At 42.2% G+C, this 20,739-nt stretch overlaps 2 protein-coding genes across 3 annotated transcripts in view; one reads left to right on the forward strand and one right to left on the reverse strand.

Annotated features, from left to right (window-relative positions):
- The first annotated feature begins 1,812 nt into the window (after nt 1-1,812).
- Nucleotides 1,813-11,302, forward strand: NOL7 (nucleolar protein 7). Its single transcript, XM_084621320.1, has 8 exons — nt 1,813-2,038; nt 4,728-4,788; nt 6,163-6,221; nt 6,883-6,914; nt 8,206-8,287; nt 9,538-9,659; nt 9,742-9,819; nt 10,973-11,302. Exons 1-8 carry the CDS (start codon nt 1,857-1,859, stop codon nt 11,053-11,055), a joined length of 699 nt encoding a protein of 232 aa, XP_084477446.1. The 5' UTR covers nt 1,813-1,856; the 3' UTR covers nt 11,056-11,302.
- Nucleotides 11,303-12,970: 1,668 nt separating this feature from the next.
- Nucleotides 12,971-20,739, reverse strand: part of RANBP9 (RAN binding protein 9) — a 71,181-nt gene continuing 63,412 nt past the window's right edge. Inside the window, exons 11-14 of one of the 2 annotated variants that reach the window (XM_084619220.1) lie at nt 19,307-19,428; nt 15,891-16,042; nt 14,795-14,906; nt 12,971-13,895 (exon numbers count right to left, since the gene is read on the reverse strand). In XM_084619220.1, coding sequence (XP_084475346.1) covers nt 13,765-13,895; nt 14,795-14,906; nt 15,891-16,042; nt 19,307-19,428 — 517 coding nt within the window. In that variant the 3' untranslated portion in view covers nt 12,971-13,764. The remainder of the gene's footprint in view (nt 13,896-14,794; nt 14,907-15,890; nt 16,043-19,306; nt 19,429-20,739) is intronic. The other variant, XM_084619221.1, reaches the window with a different exon arrangement.

The following is a 20,739-nucleotide window of genomic DNA, read 5'->3' on the forward strand; positions in this document are numbered from 1 at the left end:
TTCCAGCACAAATACAGGTTTTCTCACCCTCCGCCCCCCCACACACACAAACTCACTCTCCTGCTGGTAATAGCCTATCCAAAGTGACCACTCTCTTTAAAATGTGTATGATAATCAAGGTGGGCTATTTCCAGCACAAATACAGGTTTTCTCATCCCTCCACCCCCTTCCAAAAACCACAAACACAAACTCACTCTCCTGCTGGTAATAGCTTATCCAAAGTGACCACTGTCCTCACAATGTGTATGAAAATCAAGGTGGACCATTTCCAGCACAAATACAGGTTTTCTCACACCCCCCCCCCTTTTTTTTTTTTAAAAAAACACACACACAAAAACTCACTCTCCTGCTGGTAATAGCTTATCCAAAGCGACCACTCTCCCTACAATGTGCATGATAATCAAGGTGGGCCATTTCCAGCACAAATTCAGGTTTTCTCACCCCCCCAACCAGATACACACACAAACTCACTCGCCTGCTGGCAATAGCTCATCCAAACTGACCACTCCCCTTACAATGTGCATGATAATCAAGGTGGGCCATTTCCAGCATAAATCCAAGTTTAACCAGAATGTCGGGGGGGGGGGGGGGGAACAAGGGGAAATAGGTTACCTTGCATAATGACTTAGCCACTCCCAGTCTCTATTTAAGCCTAAATTAATAGTATCCATTTGCAAATGAATTCCAATTCAGCAGTTTCTCGCTGGAGTCTGGATTTGAAGTTTTTTTGTTTTAAGATAGCGACCTTCATGTCTGTGATTGCGTGACCAGAGAGATTGAAGTGTTCTCCGACTGGTTTATGAATGTTATAATTCTTGACATCTGATTTGTGTCCATTTATTCTTTTACGTAGAGACTGTCCAGTTTGACCAATGTACATGGCAGAGGGGCATTGCTGGCACATGATGGCATATATCACATTGGTGGATGTGCAGGTGATCGAGCCTCTGATACTGTGGCTGATGTGATTAGGCCCTATGATGGTGTCCCCTGAATAGATATGTGGGCACAGTTGGCAACGGGCTTTGTTGCAAGGATAAGTTCCTGGGTTAGTGGTTCTGTTGTGTGGTGTGTGGTTGCTGGTGAGTATTTACTTCAGGTTGGGGGGGCTGTCTGTAAGCAAGGAATGACCCACCTTGATTATCATGCACATTGTAGGGAGAGTGGTCGCTTTGGATAAGCTATTACCAGCAGGAGAGTGAGTTTGTGTGTGTGTGTTTTTTAAAAAAAAAGGGGGGGGTGTGTGAGAAAACCTGTATTTGTGCTGGAAATGGCCCAACTTGATGATCACTTTAGATAAGCTATTACCAGCAGGACAGTGGGGTGGGAGGAGGTATTGGTTCATAGTCTCTGTGTGTATAAAAAGATCTTCTACACTTTCCACAGTATGCATCCGATGACGTGAGCTGTAGCTCACGAAACCTCATGCTCTAATAAATTGCTTAGTCTCTAAGGTGCCCCAAGTCCTCCTTTTCTTTTTGCGGATACAGACTGACACGGGGCTGTTACTCTGAAACGCTCCTTGCGCAGCGCTACTGCAGCCTGCCTGGGCGCTGGGAGCCGGTCGGGATGGGGGAGGGGCCGGGGCACAGTGTCGCGCGGGTTGCCGGGAGCGCAGCGCGGGGCAGGTGGGGCAGCGCCGAATGAGGCAGCGGCTCTCGGGCTGCGTTTCGCCGCGCGCTCCGCTCGCTCCAGGGGCTCAGGGCGCCCGCCAGCAATTACAGAGCGCGAGCGCGGCGCCTGGGCGGTCCTAGGCTGAGCCGGCCGCGGGGCAGGCTGGGAGCTGTAGGTCAAGCCCGACGGTGGCGGCCCCGCGACTGCTTCCGGGTCAGAGGTGAAAAGGGGGGGGGCCCGCTATGGCGATGACGCGGGGGCGGCGCGCGATGCTGGAGAAAGAAGCTGCCGCTCCGGAGCCGCCCGCGGGCGCCGCCGCCACCACCTCCGAGGAGGACGAGGAGGCGCCCGAGGAGGTGACCTTCGAGCGGGCGAGAGCCGCGGCGGAGACCGAGCGGAGGCGCGCCGGGGACACAGCGCGGAGGTAACAGCCCGGCCTGGCCGCAATCGCCCCGCTGAGGCCAGACCCTCCCCTCCCCTCCCCTCCCCCCACCCGCAACGCGCCGCTGCGGGCAGGGGGCGGGGCGAGGAACCGCGGCCCGTCGGAACGTGGGGGCCGGAGCAGGCGCGTGCGACCCGAGCGTGCCCCGCCACGCGCTGCTGCTGCGGCCGCTGTCGCCGCCCGGGGCCCTCGAGCTGCAGCGGCCGCCGGCAACTTCCCGTGGGCGCGCGGTTGCCTGGCTGGTGGGACGTTCGTGCGCGTCCGTCACGGCGCCTTGGACCCCGGCCGGGAGCCTTTCGCTCCGCAGCCCAAGTGGCCTTCGCTTTGCCAGCGGCAGCCAGGCCGGAGCCCTCCCGCAGGGCACCGTTAGTCATGGGGCCTTTCACCTGTTGAACACTTGTGCCATTTTGCGCGGTCCAGGTGTAGCCCCAGGTTGGTTGCTCTTAAATCTAAAGAGGAGTGAAGTAGGGAAGCACTCAACTTTCTGACTTGCCCTGTGTAGGGAAGCCTTCGCAACGTTTCACAGGTATCGATTTTGGCCTGAAAAAAATTTCAATAAATGGTTTCAGGTTAAAATTTTAAGGCAGTGGTTCTCAAACCTCTTTTTTTCGTGGACCACTTGAAAATGGCTGAGGGTCTCAGCGGACCACTTAATGATCTTTCCAAAAATTTGCTAACTATTGTAAAGCACTTGGGGGGTGGGGGGGGGTTTATATAGCACTTTTATCCAAATAATAATTGTTTTTTTGTTCTACAAATAAAAGCACAATTCCTATTTTAATATTAGCAGTCTTACTTTTCTAATGCAATGGATGTGCCCTCTCTCCCCCGCCACAGCAGCCCCCGAACTGGGGATGGGAAGGAGGGCTGTCTCTCTCTGGCAGCCGCAGTCCTGGAGCTGGGGAAAGTCGCTTCTTTCTCTGGCTGCCTCAGCCCTGCACATCCCAAAATCCTCTCACCCCCTTTTCTCACGCCAGTGCCCCCTCCCATCTACTCCCTATTCCCTCCAAGGCTGCCACCACCTCATATGTGCATCTTCTCCAGGGTCCAGGCACCTAATTAGTGGAGCCTTGCTGCCCTTTCACTCTCTTGTGTGCGGCTACCCAGGCGCACCTCTTAGAGGGAACTATCCGCGGACCACCTGAATGGAGCTTGTTCGCAGACCACAGTTTGAGAACCTCTGATTTAAGGTGATCTCTCCTCCTTTCTTTTCTGCACTGGTCAGAACATCTTTCAAGAGCAGGAGAATGAAGCCCAGTAGCATCATGGGAGATTCTGCTGGGCACACAGAGGATGTTGGCCTAGCTGTACAGTGATCCCCTCTAAAAGCAATGCATATAAAGTGGTGGCACTTTTATCCTATTATAATTAATCCATGTTTTAGCTGCTTTAACTGTAAAGATTCCTCTTTGATTTCAGCTTCTACCTGTTTGCTAACCACATGTGATAGAATCTTTTTTTTATTGTTAATGTGCTTGCAGGAAAATTTAACTTACAAACACAGCATATGTTGTGTTTACACCTTTCTTGCATTATGAATTCAGACCAGTTCTCCAATTTGTCAAGGTTATTTTGAATTCTAATTCTGTCCTCCAAAATGCTTGCAACCCTTCCCAGCTTGGTGTCATCTGCAAATTATGTAAGCATACGCTCCCCTCTCATTAATGAAAATATTGAATAGTTGCAAACTGACGACTCACTTCTGTGGGACCCCACTAGATGTGTCCTCCCAGTTTGATAGTGAACCATTTATGACTACTCTTTCAACCACTTGTGCACCCACCTTATAGTAATTTCATCTAGACCATATTTGTGGGGGTCTGGCCCAGTGTGGGCAGCCGGGGGCTGGGGTGTGAGTGGCTGGCCAGGTATTAACAGTTAAGGTCGGTTAACATTTTACATCCCTAAATGCAGTGCATAAGTCCCTTTGTGAATCCAGCCCTTTTCCATTTTGTTTGACGTGGAGTAACTAAGGCGTGGGTGTTGTTCTAAGCTAAAAACACAGTGAGGACAAGCAACTTCAATTTTAGCAGTGAGGCAAAGGCCTGAGAATCTTTCCCTGAAATAAGATTGGGGGTAATGGGCTCATATGTTTGTGCCAAAGTAGAGTAGTACAAATTTGTGTGTAAGGGTGACTGTGTGTGTGTGTTTGTTTCTGTATATGGAACAACAGTAGATCTGCTGCCTAATAGCTTTTGTTGACAATTTATTGTTTAGTATTTAAAATACTATTTTACTATGCCTTCAACTAATTTGTGTACATTAAATGTTTGTTTACTATAAAAACTATATTACCTAACTACGATGGAAGGAGACTAATAAAGAAATAACACCATCTTCATTTGGGGTTTTGCCTTTGGTTTAACTCTGTAGAACGCTTCTCCAAACTAGAAAAATATCTTGTTTTATTTGTGCCCAAATTTTAAAATGGAGATTTCACAATGGTAGCAAATAGTGATGGAACTATCAAAACAGTGAATCGTAATTTGCTTCCCTTGCACCAGAGGATGGGGGAAGGTAGAGATAGCAGATTGTGGAAAGCATATCTGCATGTGTCGCAATTTGCTGCCTCCGGACCCAAAGATGCAGAAAGGCAGAGGCAGTAAATTGTGATGGTAGTAGTTTGTAACATTGTACCAGCGCTGACCTGCATGTTCTCTCCTCCACACAGGGACAGGGAGCTGCTGAAGGAGAAGCGGCGGCAGCGAGAGGAGCTCTTCAAAGAGCAGAAGGTAAAGAGGGCCTGCTTCGGCCAGGCCAGGTTGCCTTGTCCTTTGTGATCGCAGGCCCTGCTCACTGAGGGTGTCAGGCTGCTGCAAGAGAGATGTAGCCTACAGGCCAAGAGGCATCCTTGTTTGCCATGAGCCTGGATGATGAGCCCCCTGCCCAAGGACAGTGTCTCTCATGACAGTGTGGGAGTGGAGGAGCCTTTACTGCAAAGTCCACTCAGTGCGGCCAGGGTATTAACAATTCTGGTTAATATCACCACTCTGCAGGAATGAATCCCGCCCCATCCACTGTAGTGTGAATGGGATTTGGCTGTTGGCAGCCACATGCCACTTCGTGAAAAGCAAGGCCCTGGCTGCAAGCAGGGAAGGAAGCCCTGAGAGCCCACCACAGGCAGGTTTGGGAGACTACAGTAAGGCAAGGAAGCACTGGGACTTGCCTTTCCTTGCTGCAGCCCCGCAAACCGGCCTACGCACAGGGGAGTGCACAGGCGATAAGGGCCTGCAGGCTGGGAGGCTGTGGCGAGGGCAGTAGCAGGGATGGGGGCTGTAGCCCAGATGCCAAAGCTGCACAGTACCTCTCCCTGCGTTCTCCAGGTTCCGCCCTCCTGGGGGCCTGAATCCAAGGAAAACAAGCACGCTGAGCACTGACCCCTGGGGGGTGCAGGGGGAAACGGTATTGTGTAGCTCCATGGACCTCCAGTGCCCCCACTCCATTTGGGTAGCAGCACCCCTCCCCACTGCTGCCTTGCCTGCAGGCAGGTTTGCAGAGGGCAGTCAGGGAAAGCACATTCTAGCACTGCTTCCCTTATCGGCAACTGCCAGATAATGGCAACTTTTTGCTGGCAGCTGAGGGGTTGCTAATAAGTGGACTCTACTGTACCAAGATATATAAAATCTGTGGCTGTCTGAACTTGACAGCTGGGTGGGCTGGGTAGCTACCATCTATCACCACTTATTTATTTCTTCAGTCAAGAAGGAGCTAAGCCCCCGGAGCTCTAGGAACTGATTAGAACCCATGGGTCTATTCAAACCTACTTACCAGTAGCCGAGCCCAGAGACCCACATGAACGTATTTTGAACATCTGCATAATCTACTTACTCTTTTGTACTCTTTGTAGTAGAGTAGACAGGACTGAATTTGCTGGTGGAGCTTGTAAGAATAGCCCACCTCCCTCCCTGCCCCCCCCCCCCAGTTTACAAGTGATTTTTCACCAAGAGTTGAAGTTAACCAAATTTTTGAATATTTGTTGACATTGGTATTTTGACAAGTTCAAAAATATGTAGAACAGCTTTGCTGTCATCAAATACTGTCTTGAAAAGGAACATCACATAAACGAAGAGTTGTAGCCATTAAAGCATTTCCTTAATTTTCTTTAGAAAAGAAAATTACTTCCTGAAAATGTTCTAGAGGAGTTAACTTCAGGAGCACAGATTAAGTAAGTATAAGTAGTGCCCTAGTGCACAAAACAGTGCCCTAATTTTATTAGGACTTAGCTGTATTTTCTGGCTTGCAAAAAAAGATCAGCAGTAATAAAGAATCAGTGGTTGGAACTTTGATGATGGGTGGGCAAGAACAGAATGCATTTCTCTCTCCTATAACTGTATTGTCTCTGCGGATCTAAGAATTAGAGGTTTCTTCAGACTCGCTTTTCTAATTATACTCACATTATATCTTTCCAGATATGGTTACAATCAGAAAATTAGCTAAGTAAAAACGTCACGTTGCTTAGATTTTCTCCCTCTGTGTGTCTTTAATAATGAATTGTGTGGTTGCAAGAGGATGGTTTATGGCATTAATAGGATTGTACATGTGCTATTGAAGCTTACTATTTAAGGTATTTTTGAACATTCAACAGTGTACTGAAACTTAAAGACAAAGTTCTAGTAGGGTTACCTAGGTTGTTCAAATCCCCATCTAATCTTTAAGGCTCAAGATCATATACAAAAATAATTATTTGAAAGTCTTTATTCTATTTAGGACTTTGTAAATATTGTAAGGAGTTAAAATACATAACTGTGAATAACCACAGATTGATGGGCTCTTTCCTAAATGTGAAGAGTAACGTTTCTAAACAAACTTTCTCATTCCCTCCTAAGCAACAATAACCTGTCTGACACAACCAAACAAGGTAAGATATAAACTTATGTTAATTTCTTTTTATGATGTCCCAGATATGAGGTCCATTCTGTGTTAGAAATAGCTGCAGTAAGATTGTTCTGTGGCGCTGCAATCCCTTGTGATAGTGAAACCTGAATTTAACAATTACTGATTGCTGCAGCCTAGCAATTCTAACTTCCTCTCTGACTCTCCTTTCTTCTGGAGTTATCAGTGTTGGCCCTAGTTCCATGTCCTCTGTTTTGAGAGGCCTGCTGTGCAAGTGCTTGATTTAAAATACTCAGTGTTTGAAGAAACTTTTAGCATAGACAGAACAGCTTGGAGAGTTGGACAGCCTAAATAAAGAAGAGGGATCGGTGGAAAACAACCAGGTTTTTCTGGGTGACCCAACACTGGAAGGCATTCATTTGTATTTGCATCTTTGTAATTCTCAGAAATGACCACAACCATAAAACAGCCTTTACTAATGCACTTGTTATCTTCCTTGATTCTTGGAGCAGGGCCATATATGTTCCGTATTCTCATGGCACTGTAGAAACAGAGGAGAAACCTCTCCCCTCATCAAAACCAAAATCCAGGGCACTCACAAAGACACAAATGTGTAGTGCTGTAGTCCCTTTCATCTGCAGATCTCAATTGTTTTACAAATATAATTTCACAACCTCCTGTGAGCTATGTAAACATTACCCCCAATTTTATATCTTCATAATGCTTTAGAAACAATAATGGAGTTGAACTCTAGGTTTCTTGAGAAATCAGTCTTCATGAGTGGTGCTTAATTCTCTAAGATACAGGGAGTGAAGCCAACCTTGGACTGTATTTTAGGACTCCTTGGGCTATGCACAGCCATTGTGCTACATTACAGGCTGTTTCATCTCTACAGCTTTATTGCTCACTTTCACTATTGGAAAACTTGAAGTGCTAAATACTGATCCAGTCATGTTTTGTCTCTTGCTAAATAGCATTGATTCTTGCCTCTCATCCTTTCCTGTGACCCAGCCACAGCAATGATTCCTCTTTGCACCCCCCACCCCCGTATTGTTCAGGAAGGTAGTAATTAAGCTCTGAAATCACATGTAAAGGTGTGTCCTCCAAAGCCTGTTTTGTCCTCAACAAGGCCGTTCAGGCAGAGTACTGACAGCAGCACCTCTTACCATATGAGCTGCTGCTACTGGAAATGTTTGGTTCAATCAAAGACCTGTGAATTGTTTTTTCCAAAGGCCTACCTATGATCAGTTTCACTTACTATCTGGGGATTGACATTAGTGTGTAGAAATTGTTTGACTGTCTTGCATCTATTTTAGGTGAAAATCGAAATGAGTCTGAAAATAAGAATGAAGAACGTAACACGGGACAGGACAACAGAGGAAACAAACGGGTTGTTAGGTATGATAAGTAGCTCCAGTTCAGTTAAAGTGTTACTGTGGTCAAAATCGTAACTCACTCTATTTTGAGATCAAACTTCTACCCCGGCCATGCTGTGTGAGTGAAAAATGTGGGATACGTCTTTCCTGCAGTACAATGCTTTTTCAATGATAAGGAGAGGAATGCTTTTTCTTGTCTTATTAATGTGGGGGCTTTGGGATCCCAACACTTTCATGCACCCCATATCATTCCTCCCTGTGACATCCTTTTGATACAAGTCAAGTGGTCTCCTGAGAAGAATGCATTTTAGCACCTCCCACACTTGTGCTATTTTTGAAGTAATATGTGGCCAAGTAGGTTTTACAATGAAACTACACTATGAATGTGTTGCAGTTGGTCTGTGCTTAAAGGCAGCATGCTCTGCCAACAGCCAGGAGCAGCAGAGGCTATGGAATAGCGAGAAAGGCCCTCTGGCTGATGCTGTGGAGGGAAATGTGTGCCTTTTGGTAATAGACAGCAAAGATAAACTTGCTAAAAATTGCTGTTTGGACTGAGTGTCTCTCAACAATCCTGTGAGTTTTCTTCTCCCTTTTGCCAGGAGCTTCAGGACACCGATAATTCCTCCTCTGCCTACAGGGAAAACTATGCCCAGAAAGTCTGCATTTGTGCATGGATTCCCCTAGTCATTCTGAGTGCTGCAGGGAGATCTCATCTGCAAATATAGAAAAGGGTTAAGGTTCCTGCACTATGCATATGACTTGGCTATCATGCTGTGCAACAGTAGTGAGGGACTAAAATGATGCCTCATGGGCAGTGAAATCCCCTTGCTGGAAGTGGTGGGATAAAGCCTTTGGATCCCACAGAAGGGAGAGAAAAGAGAAGGATCCCACAGAAAAAATATCAAAATTATTCAAACATGGTCTAAGCGTCCAACTGGTGACATGAGTCTAGAGAATAGTTGGCACTGGCTTTTGGCAGGAAAACTTTTATGCTCCCACAACTTTAAATGCAGAGACATCATTTTTGGTGCTGTTGAACTCTGGGGAAAGATGTGTATATGAGACTTGCTGGTATGAGTTCTCCATAATATAGAAATACTTTTGTATTTCACCAAAACATTTTTGTTCTAATGAAGTTGAAAAATATTACATGAGTGGAACATGGCTTAGGAATTAGAAGCCAGTAAAAGCATATCTTGTAGCAAGATGTTGGCCAGAACATATACTGTTTGGGGGTTTTAAACAAGTGACTTTATTTTTTAACTTAACTAGATTCAAAGGAAACTATATGGCCGTGTGCTTAAAAGACCAAGATCTAACCAGCCAGCACCAAAAAATGGCCAAAGACTTTATACAGAGTCATCTATATGGACCAGGCACCAACCGAACAACTGGTAAAGTAACTCTTCCAGGTGTAATTCTGTATCTTTTTGATCATCTGCCTCTGTGACTAACTTTTCCTTTCATTTATTTCAGCAAACCAGTTCTTTTCTTTTGTGAACAAGAAGAGTCCACTTAAAAAAGCTGCAGTTCAGTTTGTGAACAAATATTGGGGTAAGTGTAGTGAACCCAAAATGCTTTGTTTGTATTTAAAATGTGCAAAAATACTTGAGTATGATAAAATTGTCAGCTAAAGCAAGGACAAAAATTAGCCACAAAAGGGTTTGGTTAACAGTACACAATCTGGAACAGTGTAGTTTAATATTTATAAATCTGAAGTAAATAACTACTGTAATATTGTGCCTAAGAGCCTTTTGTTGAAGGGAAGGCTAAACTCCATGCAACATGATGATGATTAGGTTTAAGACAACAGTAGGTGGAGCAATTTAAATGCACCTGATATTGTTTTACTATAGGCAAAAGTCAACATTTTGAAAACTAGAGCCCTGAACCTGCAAACAGGCTTATAACTGTAGTCCTAAGAATGGTGCTTAAACATATACACGAGTGTTTGGTAGAATCTGCCACTTAAACAAAATGGCTTCAGTATTAATGTAAAGCTAGCGCTTGCGTTCATACACACAGCCTAAAAATAATGAATATAAAATCTATTCCTTTCAAACTGCTGGTCAAAGCATGTTTTCTTGATTTGTGAATGTTCAGTATATCACAGGATGGAGTTTGCTTATCAACATGGTATTGAGTTCTTAGGGTTGGGATGTTGAGGCCCTCAACTTGTCTTTTTTGGTGTAGGTGGGCATTAAGTGTGAAAGTCTTAATATTTTTCAGCCCTTTAAAGGGGGAATAAACTAGTAGGATTTAGTATTGTGGGGGAAGAAGAGGATTAGCTAATGTGTATAAAACGGTACACACTAACGTCAAAGAAAGCAACAGACATTGAAGGTGTTTTGTGTGTGAAATACAGTACTCACCTGTGGGCTTCAAAATGGAAGAAAGTCAGCTCTTTTTTTAGACTCAGAAGTTACAAAAGGCAAAAGTATCTCTGCTCCTATTGTTCTTTGCACCAGGATTTTATGACATTCTTGAAATGGCACAGTGGAGTCAAGTGAAACGCTGAGGCAGATGGTTTTCTATACTACCAAATTGCTCCTCTTGCTGTAACATGGAGCCCCTTTTATAGCATTGCAGAATAAACTGGATGAAGCACACACTGAGTGCTATGTAGTCTATTAAAACTTTCCAAATGAAAGCTCCCTGGACATACCCCAGAATCTGCAGCCTAATACTACATTTTCTTTGCTTTTAGGGTCAGAGGAAAAACAGAAAGCTAAGCAGTTTAAAAAACACTGGATGTCTACAAAGAAAAAAAAAAACAAAAAATTAAGATAAAGCCAGCATTTTCCTTAGTGTCTATCTTTGAGGTCTGTCTGTAAAGCTCCTGTGTTTCACGCATTAACTTTTAAAATATGGCCAGGAGCCACCTTCTCTTAAACCCACCACTGCTGTGATATCTGCAAGAAAGCAGTCAATGGATAGGGTTTTTTTTAAAATCAATATCCAACTGACTCTCTGCAACCTAAGTTATCAAAATAACTTGTACATTATACCATAATTAATAAAACCTATTTTAAGTATATCTTCTGTGTAAGAGTGTTGTGTTCACCTGCTGGATGATGTTTTCTGGAAGCAGAGCCTTGCTCTGCTTCCCTACCATCTAGAAGGCTCTTGTGATCAGCAACTTGTGCCCTTGGCAAGGGCACCTGCTATTCTGAAGGGAGTCTTCCCTAGCCAAGCTGCAATCAATGGAATGGTACCTGAGGTCCCAGGGTAGGGCATTTGAATCAGCTCTGATGGTACCACTACACAATGCTTGAGTTCTGCCTTCAGGAACCTTCAGCTTAGGCAGTTTGTCATTATTGCACATTACCCACCTGGACTTTTGATAATACAAAAAGCACATTACAAGGCAAGAATTGCTTCTGTACAGTACCCACCACAGATTTCCCCTATTTCTCAACTCATGTCATTTAAGCTGAACTATGGCTAGCAAAAGGCCATAAGAGCACAGACAAGGTGAAAAGGTCAGTTTAAAACCAGCTATCAGCTGCAGGATTTTCATATGGGGAATTTGAAGCAAGCGGTCTGTACTGTGATGAAGCCAATCTTTATAAAACGGCAGCAACACAGTTGTGAGCTCAAGTTTAATGTTTACTTTCTGATACAGAGCACTTCTATAGAAAAAAAAGGCTAGATTTTCAACCCTCAACTTTTCACAAATCCAATATTCCTCCACCACCAGGGTTAGGAGCAAACTATATGCCCTGGTACTTTAACCTTGAAAGTTGATCTGTTCTCCCCCTCAGGAAGTTGCTAATCCATGGCAATATTCCTGCCTTATCTACTAGAATTGTGTAAACAGAAGCTACACTAATGGGTTCCTACGATATATTCTAGGTGTAAATTTGGTTGAATTAGCTGCCTCCCATTTGCTGGTATAGTACCTGATTTTAATAAGACTGCACAATTAGCAGCCCTACCAGTTCCTGCCTTCAGAAATTTATTGTTCTGCAATGGGATTGTCAACTTGCTGACTATTTTCAGGTAACAGAGTGCTCAGTGGCCCCTAGGATGTCGTCAGTGGTATTGGTCTTCAGTTGACTCACTGCATTCCTTTAGAGGCTTCTTGTGGAGCTGCTTTCAAGTTGAGTATTCACTCTTCAAATTCCTGTTGAGTAATCTACCTTACCTGCAGTAGTTTGTTTCTGTTGCAACAGGGGGCTGGACCTTGCCCTTTAATCACACTTCTTGCTTTTTGATGTGTGCCTTCTGAGATGCAGTAGCTTTCTTGCTGACTAATATAAGTACTACAGAAAATAAAATCCAGAGTCTGAATTCCCTTTTCTGAAATCCAGTGTCAGTGCTTTTGGGTTTGATTAAATTAAAGCTTATTTTAAGATGAGCAGGAGGTTGAAAGCATTTGCTTGGTGGCTCCCTCATAGCTCTTCACAAATTGTTGGTGCATTCAGTTGAAACTTCAGTCCACTAGCCAAAGACTGGGAAAGCTGGACTCTTCCCCAAGTTTCTTGAAGCAAGTAGTATTTTGCTCATGAGAAAGCAGTTTTAAGCTATTTTAACTTTCTACAACCATTTGCTGCTTTTGCCCTGTACATAATTGAAGTGCTCAATTCACATTAGTTTCAAAAGCTAGAACACAAAGTAGAATCAGTGTAGCATACAAATCCAAAGCTATTAATATCTGTAGAATAAGTTTTTAATGGCTGGTTAATTATGATATCACTACATTTTATTGCAATAGTACTCATTTAAGCACTTTTAAAAATGCAAGGTGTACAAAGATTAAATTAAGACTGTAAATTGACTAATATTTGGTTTTTATATAAATAGAGGTCGTAACCACACTGTGACATGTAATACTGTTATTATACAACAGTTAAACTGGTGAGTCTATAACAGAAGTTGTCTGTAGTTAAACAAAGAAAGTTGAAAAGACCATGTTAAAACAAACTACTAAGATCAACAGGTAGGGATTGTAAGTAGCAACAAACATATTCACTCAGCTCCTGAGTATTTCAAGTTTTACAGTACACATTAAAAATATTTCTTCCCATCAACACTATATATCCAAACTGTCAGGTGTTTATGCATTTTGCAAGTTACACTGATTGAACTATGTAATAATAATGAGGGTGGAGGTTGGTAAGTCATCCTGCTTGAACTTTACATCACCCACATGCTAACACATCCACAACATTTTCTATTCTTCTGCCCCACCTCAAGGTGGTAGGATTTTTGGTTTGTTTTGAACAATCATTTAAAGAATTTGTAATGGTCAATTTGGATGTCTGACATCATCAGTGATACTTTTAACTCTTAGTTGTCTAAGAGGTTAAAGATGGAAAATTTCTCCTAACACTAAGTTAGAAAATCATTTGCATCATGCTGTAAACTAGGAAGCAACATAAAGCGACAGACCTGTCCTTAGTACATAATTAAAAGATCCAAATTCCAGTCAGCAGAGCTGATATACCTCCATGTTGAATATGCCACAATACATACTTGAAATCTTCAAATGCATAGCTAGTGTAGATAGTCTTCCACTGTGGCAAATGCACATGATCCAATTCCCGAACGCGCCATCAATCCTAGACACTGTGAAGCCTGTCCCATTGCTAGGGCGAGCGGTGGCTGCTTTGGCAGATTGTGGGTCTCTGAAAAGATTCAACAATGCAGCTGTGTAATAGATCTTTAAAAATTTAGAAGGCAAATCACTTTCTAGGACACAGTACTAGAAATGGAGTTGGCATACTGGAACACCAAAGATCGACCCAGTTTCACACGTTGTAAGCCTTTCAACTATACAGTAACAAACTTTGAATCTGTAATTTAGGCAGGTTTGTATGTATAATACAACATGGACAGTTCATAACATTACTAATGGTTTGAAATCGTTAACCTGTTGAATTTCCTTTGTGCATGAGGTTTTTGATATTTCTCAAAAGATAAGTCTTGCTGTATGATGAACTGTAGTTGCCTGTAAGTCATTATTTACCAAGTTATCACAGAACAGTTTCTCATACTGCGGCATTACCTATACATGAAATAACTGCATCGCAATCAACGACTACTGTAGTCATTTGAAAAACTGCTGACTTTAATGGTGAAAGGCAGATGTACTCTGGTACTCTCGCTCGGCTCCGAGAGAAGCAAAGCAATATAGTTGTGGCACTTATACTGTGAGTGAGGACTTTGACCCCCAATACCAGGGTTTTATGATAAATTACTGCAAAAGCAACATCACGGAATTTTATTCTGGTGTTTCTCTTCTGCAGTGCACTGTCAGTAAGTCACTAATTTGATATAATCTGTTCAGTATTGGGGGGTTTTTTGATTGTCCATTGTGCCATGGACACTCAAAACTCTGGTTTATGGATTTTGTATCAGTTTATTTCAGGTACTCCCATTAATACAGGTACAGTGGTTATTCAACTATACATATCGCAGAATACACAGCCCTTTGCAAGAGTCTAGGGAATGCAAATGTCATTTGTGCTTACAGCACCACTTACCTGAATAAACATGCCATGAAGCAAAAAGCATAAAGAATTACCTAGTATTGCACTATTAAGAACAGAGCACACCGGTTCTCTCTGTATTGGATCAAGCTGGTTTCCAACTGGACTGCTCCAAGGATCCGAATATGCAAGTAAACTGAATGCATCCTGTGGGAAAATTAGTGTTCAGTTTTGTTTTCTATCTAAAACTTACACAGCTATATCAGGTTAGTACAGACATAAAAGCTATTTTCCTCCTCCTAATCTAGAACTAAAATTTAGCTGTCTGCCATACGAGAGGCTGCAAATGCACTTTGTTAATAAATCAGCATACAGGGCTACTGTATGATTAGAGCATGTGCACAATACTAGAGTTAAGAAAACTGAGCTCATGCCATTTAGCACAGCAACCTGCAACTTCATAATATTAGAAAAACCTAAAAAAGTTATTTTCAACATGTGAAAAGGTGACTTAGATTAAAAGTATTTGGTGACAAGGAGAGCAAAAGAAAGATTTAAAAACAGTATAACAGAGTTCTTGTTTCAGCTAGCAAAACTCAATATGGTTTTTATATGGGAATTACTTTCCACCACAGTCTTGCATAACTATAAAAAGCAGCTGGAGAAATTATAAGGAAAATAACTGACAAAAATTTTCTCTGCACTTCCCACCCATCCAGAGAGAGCAACCATTACATCACATTTCAGGCATATGTATTCTCCCTTGATATAGCACCCCATGTTCTGCTGCTTGACTGGGTCCAATGTTTATCTGACCGGAACTCGAAATGGCACCTACGTAGTCCACGTTCTAGATTTATTGGGAGGCGACTATATGATTTGTTGTATGTGGGGAGGAGACTGCGTGCCTTGTATTTTTAAATCTAGGAATTTTAAAAAAAGAATTTTTAACAGTGGTTACTTCTCTTATTGCCAGAGTAATGTTCACCTTATATGTTCAGACCATAAAACTGCTGTACACAAGATGGGAAGCCATGCTCCTCAGAATAGAAAAATATTGCAATAGCTCTTCTCATTTTCATGAAAAAAAAAAAAAAGGCAAAAAACTAGCTTTGGTTAAGGCAGCAGATATTGCAAAATTCCACTTGGAAGTGCAGTCACCAAAATTACTAACGTAAAATATAGCCATACCTTTAGCATTTTCTTATTTGTTGTGTTTTTGCCACATTCTCTCCTTAGCTGTTCACTCATTGCCTGCAATTCTCTTCCAAAATGGATCATTCTTTCAATGGCCGCCTGGCTACCTCCACAGAGCTGACGTCTTAACTGACTTGAGTCAACTTCTGCAAGAATGACAAGTCAGCATCACTAATACAATATGGCAGTACAAATGTACGCTATTAATAAGTTTCTGCCAACTGATTAATTCATGTAATCAGGAGCAGATGTGTGAGATCTCAGAAAGAAAGTAATTCAGGACCAGGATTCTTGGCACAATGTGCCTGGTGTACAGCGCACAGCTGTGGAGACCTGTAAGTAATTACGGAAGCCTCTACCTACAGAAATTGCATTAGTTAAACAGATTTAATTAAAATGGCCAAAAACCCTCATGCATCTGGCATTGGAGTAAATTTAATGACAAGCTGAACTGCTATAAGGCAGGTTCAAAAATCAAGAATATCCAACAGGATTTTGCACTGGTTTAAAGGCACTTTTAGTTAAACTGGTGCAACACTGTGCACAGACCAAGCCTAATGAGCCTATTGTCTACTAGGGGAGAACAAACAATTCTAGTTGCCTGTTCACATTAGCACCCGGCCTTACAAATTCTCAACTGTCAAAACGAGGTTAACAGATCAGACATTGCTACAGAGCTAACCCCAGAAACATACTTTATGTCTGCAAGTCCACTGTCACTTCATAGTTATTAGGAATCTACAGGACCCTTGGGGAAAAAGCTAAAAATAGCACAGCAGACGTAACTCTCAACTAAACTTAAATCTCAGATCACAAAAGGGTACTGGCTAAAAACTGGAGGGTTTTTACACATCTTATTTGAGCATTACAAATTGGAACAATTACAGGTGACCGTACTTCCCACTTCTAATACTTTCCACCAAGGGATTTCAAAGTACTTTATGAACATTAATCAATTTCAACATGTTATGAGATGAGTTATCCCTATTTTTACAGATAAAGAACCTACAGTAGGGAGAAGTTAGCTGACTTATTAAGATTACACAGGCAGCTATGGAACAGAATTAAGATCTCCAACTCAGACTTGTGCTTTAGCCACAAAGACATCCTCCCTATCTCTTTAAAAATAGTCTAGTCTGTACGTAACTTGCTTGTGATAATAAGGTCTAGCTTTTAATAGCATCCAGCAAATTATAAGAGTAATTTTTTCCATAATTATCTTAGATAAGTGAACTGTCACCTCCAAAACAGATCTCTGGTTACTACAATCTCACACACACGTGTACATAACACTAGAGAAACTGGAAAGAGTTCAAAAAAATGAAATATCATAAAATAGGTCTCAAACTGTGGGGTGTAAAGTATTCTGGGTAGTCCAAGAAGCCACATGTCTTTTACAGAAGTGAAACACCCACGAGTCTTGAAGCAGCGATGTGTGTTGCTAGCTGGAGCCCAGTCTAGGACTTCATTTTCCAGAGGCTGTAAACAACTAAATTAAAAAAAAAAGCAACTCTGTGCCCTGTGCAGCTGTTTCATGTCTATCACAGAAAGCCTCTGTGGAAAAGGCTGCAAGAGAGTAAAGAAGTGGTTTTTCGAACACAAACCAGATCTTGTTATTCAGTTTCAGCAATGTAATACACAGGGTAAGACTCGGGGAATTCAGAGGACTCTTGTTGAGTGCTGGGAACAGAAGTACTGTGCTGAAACAATGACCTAATGTTAGTTTATTAGGGAAGCTGCAGAACAGCATTAGTGTATGCTCTGAGACTGGAGCAGTTTCACAGATCTTTTTAAGAACTGTTGTACTCTGAAAGTCTACAAAAAGATCCATACATTTGTCTCACTTTAAATAAAAAACTGTTTTTTCCAACATGCAGTCCTGCAAATACAGGGATTGATTGTCAAGCTGGATTCTCTCTCTCACACATGACCATTATGAAAGATTTAGTGAGGCCAAATTATGGCCTATTTACACCTGTGTAACCCTCAATGCCTTCAGCATGGTTTCACAGGTACATCGGATAGGCCCTATAACTGAAATTTAGATAACTTCCTCTTAGCTGTGCTGGCTCTAAAAGAAGCTGTTAAACTTATCTGTCACTAAAGTCAACAGGTATGAATGAACACAGAACAGATCTGATGAGTAAGAAAGACAGCCATTTTTACATAGAGTATAGTCCTACCTTAAAATGTAGTTAAGTCAAATGGGGAAAATATTAAATTTCTGTTTGGTGGGAAGCAGAACCATTTCAATCTCTTATCAACCCTTCCTTTCTCTGTCCACAGGGAAAAGAATATTGTCCCAAAACATCTCCCCAATACCTTGGGTTCCTTGGTATTGGCCATTTTGGGATCCCATCCTGAAAGAAATCTTTCCTAAACCCCCTCTTCTGGTCTTCAAACCACCACCACCCCCAACCTCACCTCATCAGATGCAAGCTGCCCACACACCAGGACACACCAACTCAAAGAAGCACCAGAACAAATGCAAAACCTGCAGACATATCCCCACTGCTACAATTATCAGCACACTTTTCTGTACCCATGGGTCTCTACACAGGCTTATCAAAACATGTGGTGTACCTCATCCAGTGCACTAAATGCCTCAGTAACAACTATGTGGGTGAAACCTCACAGACAATCACTACACTCTTGAATGAACTCACACAAGCAAAATTATAAAAGACAGACACCAACCATATCACCGGTGGGTGAACACTTAAAACAATCACTCTCTCAGTCCTCATCCTCCAAGGAAACCTGGACAACACTTTCAAAGACAAGTCTGGGAGCTAGACACTAAAAATCATGGACTGAACAGAGTCACTAGATGCATGGCTTATTACAACAATCTGTAACCCACTAAACAACCTCTCCCTCCCCCCCCCCGCCTCCTGCCCCCTACTTCCTTTCCTCCCTACCACTGGAGAGGTGTTAAACAGGCCACCTCATCTTGACCGGCCCCTTGAAATATGCGTTAACTACTTATGCTAAACAATCTGTTCAGATCTTGTAGTTTCCCAGACCTGAAGAAGAGCTCTTTGAAAGCTTGTCTCTCACCAACAAAAGTTGGTCCAATAACAGATATTAGTTGTATTGCTATCAATGAATGTTGAGTTTTCAGGGAAAAATTAACTGCTAACATCAATGAACTAAACAAAAAGCACGATGGTTTCCAACTGAAGTTATGTGCCGGCTTAAAATATCTATTCAACATTCCCCTCCCCTGCTTGTTGTCAGATTAACATCATGCCAGATAGTTATGAGATTTACATATAGTACAATACTAGCAAAATGGAAAGTTAAGATTTCAGTTATGTCACTAATTTTCAATTTGGGAAGCATTGCAAGTAAAAACATAACCTTGTTGCCATCACTTTTTATTAAAAATGTAAAATATCACTGCAGACCCATTTCTGTGTCACATTCTTCCATTTCGTGATCATGTTTAGAACTACCATTTAGGAAGCCATTGGATGAAGTCTCTGCAACTCCATTGGAGTAGTGATCTGTTTCCATGTCTACATCACTGCTGAGAAAGGGGGGGAAAAACATATTACTAACTTCAAAAATACTTTGGTTTGCTTCTCCACTTTACAATTTCACCTTAACAATTCCCCGTCTCCCCTAGTCAAAATATCACCTTTTTAATAATATCACATTGGATCAGTAATAATAAACCATAGATTTATTCACAGAAAATCACTACACAGGCATCAGGGATTTTGGATTGCCCCAGCCCAACAGCCAATGTGAAATACATTAACACTCAGCATGAGGTAGTACAGATCTCTGGAGCTAAGAGATGTGAAAAGTTAATTTTACTATTTTGTTGAAATATGTTAAAATACATGTTAATACATATAGCTAATTTAGATATAATTATCAGAGATCCTAGTTTTTCTTGATAAAAGATCTGAAAAAAATTCACATTTTTTCGTGATTAAGATTAAAGGCTGAATTTTAGTTTCTCTAGCCATAATATTATACAAATTCAATATGTTTTACTGATACAGAGGAACCCTATTTATCCAATCTAATTGGGATCAGGACCCGATCAGAATAAAAAAATTGGATAATCCAGAGAGCTTCAGCTCTGGGTGGCGGGTCTCTGGTGAAACCAGCGCACTTCAGCCCCAGTTTGGTTAATACGGAGAGCTGGATAATAAAGGCTTGGGTAAACGGGATTCTACTGTACGGTTTATAGTTTTCACAAAAATGTAAAAACGAAAGATTCTCTGTAAAAACGCAAATTCATCATTTTTCCGTGGCAAACTGATTTCTAGGATCCCTGATAATTATACACAGAAATTCCAATGTGGGTTTTGAGCTTGGTCACAAGCGGTAGGAAGTATATTTCAACTGCTGAGAAAATCTGCTATTCCAGTTCTCTTTTTTTTTTTTTTACACGAAAGGGCAAGCAAGCATGAAGCTATTTGGAGAACACTAGCTTTAGGCAAAACAATGCAGTTCTTTCAGCAAGTTTCAGTCCATAGATTATTCACTCAGACTGGAAAGCAACATCAGGAACAAGATGGAGGGCAGAGGAACAGGATTGGGGAAAGAACCAAAACCCAGTCAGCCAAAGCATGCACAAGAAACAAAAGAATTGTGTTCAGAAAACACACATGGAGCACAAGACTGCATGACAGATCTCTGTTCATGGCACTGGGCAAAAGAACTCTTTGGAAGCTGCATGTGCTCTCGTTGAAGAGAGTGCCTTCAAGGGCTGGAGCCTCAGACAGACCCATGTTTTTAAATGTATTTAGGTGTTGCAACATTTAAATGACATAGGAGCCTAAATCTCATTTTCAAAAGGAATTTAGGCACTTAGACACTGACA

Source organism: Lepidochelys olivacea (assembly GCF_965140295.1).
Source record: "Lepidochelys olivacea isolate rLepOli2 genome assembly, chromosome: 2".
Classification (NCBI taxonomy): Eukaryota; Metazoa; Chordata; order Testudines; family Cheloniidae; genus Lepidochelys; species Lepidochelys olivacea.

What these genes read in the sequence shown, in the direction of transcription:
- NOL7 (XM_084621320.1), top strand. Translation starts at nt 1,857, where the DNA reads ATGGCGATGACGCGGGGGCGGCGCGCGATGCTGGAGAAAGAAGCTGCC. An exon ending in AGCTCTTCAAAGAGCAGAAG is followed by an intron (nt 4,789 to 6,162) that starts GTAAAGAGGGCC and finishes AATTTTCTTTAG; the next exon opens with AAAAGAAAATTACTTCCTGA. An exon ending in ACTTCAGGAGCACAGATTAA is followed by an intron (nt 6,222 to 6,882) that starts GTAAGTATAAGT and finishes TTCCCTCCTAAG; the next exon opens with CAACAATAACCTGTCTGACA.